At 41.4% G+C, this 4,176-nt stretch overlaps 1 protein-coding gene across 1 annotated transcript in view; it reads left to right on the forward strand.

Moving 5' to 3' along the window:
• nr2e1 (nuclear receptor subfamily 2, group E, member 1) overlaps positions 1-4,176 on the forward strand; it is an 8,454-nt gene that overhangs the window by 3,065 nt on the left and 1,213 nt on the right. The window contains exons 2-8 of the mRNA XM_032543011.1: positions 378-523; positions 1,282-1,369; positions 1,732-1,967; positions 2,925-3,071; positions 3,420-3,516; positions 3,646-3,795; positions 4,015-4,120. Coding sequence (XP_032398902.1) covers positions 378-523; positions 1,282-1,369; positions 1,732-1,967; positions 2,925-3,071; positions 3,420-3,516; positions 3,646-3,795; positions 4,015-4,120 — 970 coding nt within the window. The remainder of the gene's footprint in view (positions 1-377; positions 524-1,281; positions 1,370-1,731; positions 1,968-2,924; positions 3,072-3,419; positions 3,517-3,645; positions 3,796-4,014; positions 4,121-4,176) is intronic.

Here is a 4,176-nt window from a genome sequence, read left to right on the forward strand (position 1 = left end):
TGTGTGTGTGTGTGTGTGTGTGTGTGTGTGTGTGTCTAACAAAAACTAATAATTTGTAGGACAAAGTAGGTTTGTCCATAGCTCCACGGCCTAAAATGTCTAAAACGACTTCATTTTTCGCATTTATTCACACTGTCCACAGTGGTAATTTGAGCAGTTAACATGACAGCTCTAGGGAACTCAAAACTCAGTAGGCTAAAGCAACGACTTTCTCAAGTTTTGTGGCAACTTTGGAAAATGTTCTTGCAATTAACCCAAATGTTCAATATTGACTTTAAGCCATAGTCACAATTTGCCATGACATTTTATCCACTTCAAATTGAGCTGAATTGATAATTGAGTGAATTATATTTAAATGAAATGTTGGCCTTTCTCAGGTAGGATTCTGGACATCCCATGCAAAGTGTGCGGCGACCGCAGCTCGGGGAAACACTACGGTGTTTACGCCTGTGACGGCTGCTCTGGATTCTTCAAGAGAAGCATCCGCAGAAACAGGACCTACGTCTGTAAATCTGGCTCTCAGGTGAGGCCTCCTCCTTAAATCTTATATATCCTTATTTGAGTATTTGCTTCTTTTATCCTCCTTTTTTACACAGGCTTGTGGCATCTCTATAAGTCAGAAATGTTTGATCGTGTCGTTTTTGCATCAGATTTAGTAGAGAATCGAGCAAGTTGGAGATATGACAGAATAGCATAACTGGACGTTTATCAATTAATAGCGTTGTACGCCTAATTGTTTTTTTTTAAAGTAATATCTTATCAGTAATCTACACTTTCTGTATCTTTCCCAAGAGAGATTTGTATTCTCAGTTTTATTAGAAGCAGGGGTAAAGTGACACGACGTCCCTGGTCCTCATCTAACAAACATTACCAGCTTTACGCACTGAATGCGCATTTTACGCGCAGATTCGATTTGCTTTCCCCTTCTGGAGCTGTGTTAAGTCTCCCTTGATGAGCCTAATTGTGTCATGCCTGGACCATTAAGTATTGTGCTAAACACCGCGCTGCTATAATATACCAGGTGTAATCCAATCTAATGTAATGACTCGAAGGAGAGGATTTAGGCAGCAGAGGGCGGGATAGAGTACTTATCCTGCGGGATGAGGCCGCAGGGGAGCAGGTCGATAACTACACGATAATAGCACGATCTTTCACCTGGAGATTGGCCTCCCAGGAAGATAATAGCAAGAATCCTTTGGTAGTCGCGCTGAGAGAAATTCAACTGAAGGCTATAACTCTCTTTCTCCCCTTCTCTCTCCCTCTCTGTGTGTGTGTGTACAGGGTGGCTGTCCCGTAGACAAAACTCACAGAAACCAGTGCCGAGCATGCCGTTTGAAAAAGTGTCTAGAAGTGAACATGAATAAAGACGGTAAATGGGCATAATTAAATTAACACTTTTACAGAGGCGTTTTGGTTGGAGGTGGGCAGCAGGATGGAAAGTGTATTATGAGTGTTAATGAAGGTCTGAAAAGAAGTAACAGGTTGATAATTGCCTACTCATCACTTATTTTAAAGAGGATTTACACTCTGTGGGATCATTAATGGAGATTACAGCTCATTATAGCCAATTATTTTTTTCTTTTCACAAACAAAATTTGCAAATTTGACTCCCTAATTGAAACACTTATAGTTTAGTTCAATAAAAAACACTAGCAATTACTTATAAAGAAATTAGATAAATAAGCCAGAGATCATTCCTTCACTCTGTGTCCCTGATGTCCCGTTTCACAGCCGTTCAACACGAGAGGGGGCCCCGAACGTCCACTATCCGCAAACAGGTCGCCCTATATTTCCGGGGTCACAAAGACGTCCACGGATCATCGACCCATTTCCAGGGATCCTCTCTGCCCGGCCCTCCCTTCTTCACCACGGTCACGCAACTGGAGCCTCACAACCTGGAGATGAGTGGAGTAGCCACCACACCGGAAAGACAGGCCATCGTGGGTCTGGCACAACCCACCCCAAAGGTATATTTTGGGAAACAATTATTTTTTATGTTGTTTTTTTTTTATCTCCCGGGATTTAATGTGAGTTATAGGCTACTTAGTTTATGAGTATGTGTTGTTGTCCACCTCCAAATAAATTGTAATGCTTGTACAGGCTAATGTGATTTCTTTGGAGTTTTTACTTCATCACTGTTTCCCAAACTTAGGGTCGGGACCCAAAATAGCGTTTTATTGGGTCGCCAATTGGCAGAGTGAAATTCATATCAATCTTATGTGAATCAGCGTTCTTTTTTGCTCCACTGGTCTGTTCAGTTTGGATGCTGTGGGGGTTTTTCTCTCTCTCTCTCCTCTCTTATCCTAGGAGGGGATAAGAAAATGAGTTGAGAGAGGGGTGAGACACAGAAAGGAGAATAGAGACCTTTTCTGTTTTTGTTTACTTTTATAATGGAATAAATATACTTCATATGCATTTAAATTCATGGTTTGTTCCGTCTGTTGTCCACAGTTTAAAAATGTAGATGTTACAATGATTCATGGTGCATTTTTGTAAATTCGGGTCCCGGGGAGAAACCGAATTTCTCTTTTGGGTCTTGAGCTGAAAAAGTTTGGGAACCACTGATCTATAGCATTTAATGTCGTTTTTTTTTAAATCTAGAATGATCAGAATAAACAGTTCATTTAATAGTTTATGATATTCCGTGGATATTTATATTATAGGCTTCCCAACTGCTGTTATAGGATTACCGTTTTTCTCCGTAAGGGTTAGAAGTTGACATTCTTGTCCCAAATTGCAGCCTGTATGAGCCACAAATCCGCCTATTAGATTTCTCACAGAAAATCCTCCACAAGCAACACTAATAACTGTAAAACCAGGTGCTGGGGCTTGGAATTTGACCTTTGTTGTTCACTATTCTGTCAACGTCATTCTCACATAAACCGATACATTATTGTGATGATAATCTCTTTCACTTCCTCCAGTATCCCCATGAAGTCAGCGGCACACCCATGTACCTCTACGAGGTGGCGACGGAGTCTGTGTGCGAGTCGGCGGCGCGCCTCCTTTTCATGAGCATCAAGTGGGCAAAGAGTGTTCCCGCATTCTCCACCCTGCCTTTATCTGACCAGGTACGCTTTGGAGTCCAAATATTATCCTGCAGGGCCTTTTATCATGAGTGGCCGTCAGTCGACTTGATCCATAACCGACGGTTCTAAGATATTTGAATATAATATAATTTCAGTTTAAAAGTATGTATGTCAAATGATGTTAAAAGCTGAGACTTTCACACGCCTCACTAAACGAACTCCCCTGTGCGCAATATGGGAAACAATATCCATATCATTACATTGTTTTACGCACAAGTTACGATTGCATAGGTATTTAATCCTATTCAAAAAGGCTGCAAATGTAATACATTTATGCTTCATTGTGGAGTACAGAGTACAGTTGAACAATAAACCTGTTCCTTTTTGCAGCTGATTCTGTTGGAGGACGCTTGGAGAGAATTATTTGTTCTTGGCATCGCGCAGTGGGCCATTCCTGTGGACTCGACTACTCTTCTTGCTGTTTCTGGTATGTAACAAGGCACGAGAGAGCTTATCTGAAAACAGACAACTAACAGCTGTGGAGTAAAAAGTGTTCGCACAGTCAGTGACAGCATATCATGTTATCATAATGACATTTCTCCATGTTTATACGTAGGTATGAACACCGAAAACACAGAGTCTCAGCGGATGAATAAGATCATGTCTGAGATACAAGCACTTCAAGAGGTGGTCACCAGATTCAGACAGATGCGTCTCGATGCAACAGAGTTCGCCTGTTTGAAGTGTATTGTGACATTTAAAGCCGGTGAGTATTATTGGCTGGAGTATTCTCATTTAACCGAACGAAGGGAATTTACCAGAAGCCATTATTTCCAGTGAAGTGAAGCTTCTTTTCTAAACCCAACTTTGGAGAGTACACGGGAATAAAAGCCAGAGTTATTTTAGCAATTACTAGTATTTCATTATTAGTGTAATAGGTCACACTTTAACTAACAATTAACCCCCCCCCCTCTGTCTTATATAGTTCCGACGCATGGCAACACTGAGTTGAGAAGTTTCCGCAACGCCAGCGCCATCGCCGCACTACAAGACGAGGCCCAGCTCACTCTGAACAGTTACATACACACCAGGTAAGATTCAATAGGATCGATCGATTGATTGATCCATCTATCTATCCATCCATCCA

This window comes from Etheostoma spectabile, chromosome 18 (assembly GCF_008692095.1).
Source record: "Etheostoma spectabile isolate EspeVRDwgs_2016 chromosome 18, UIUC_Espe_1.0, whole genome shotgun sequence".
Lineage (NCBI taxonomy): Eukaryota > Metazoa > Chordata > Actinopteri > Perciformes > Percidae > Etheostoma > Etheostoma spectabile.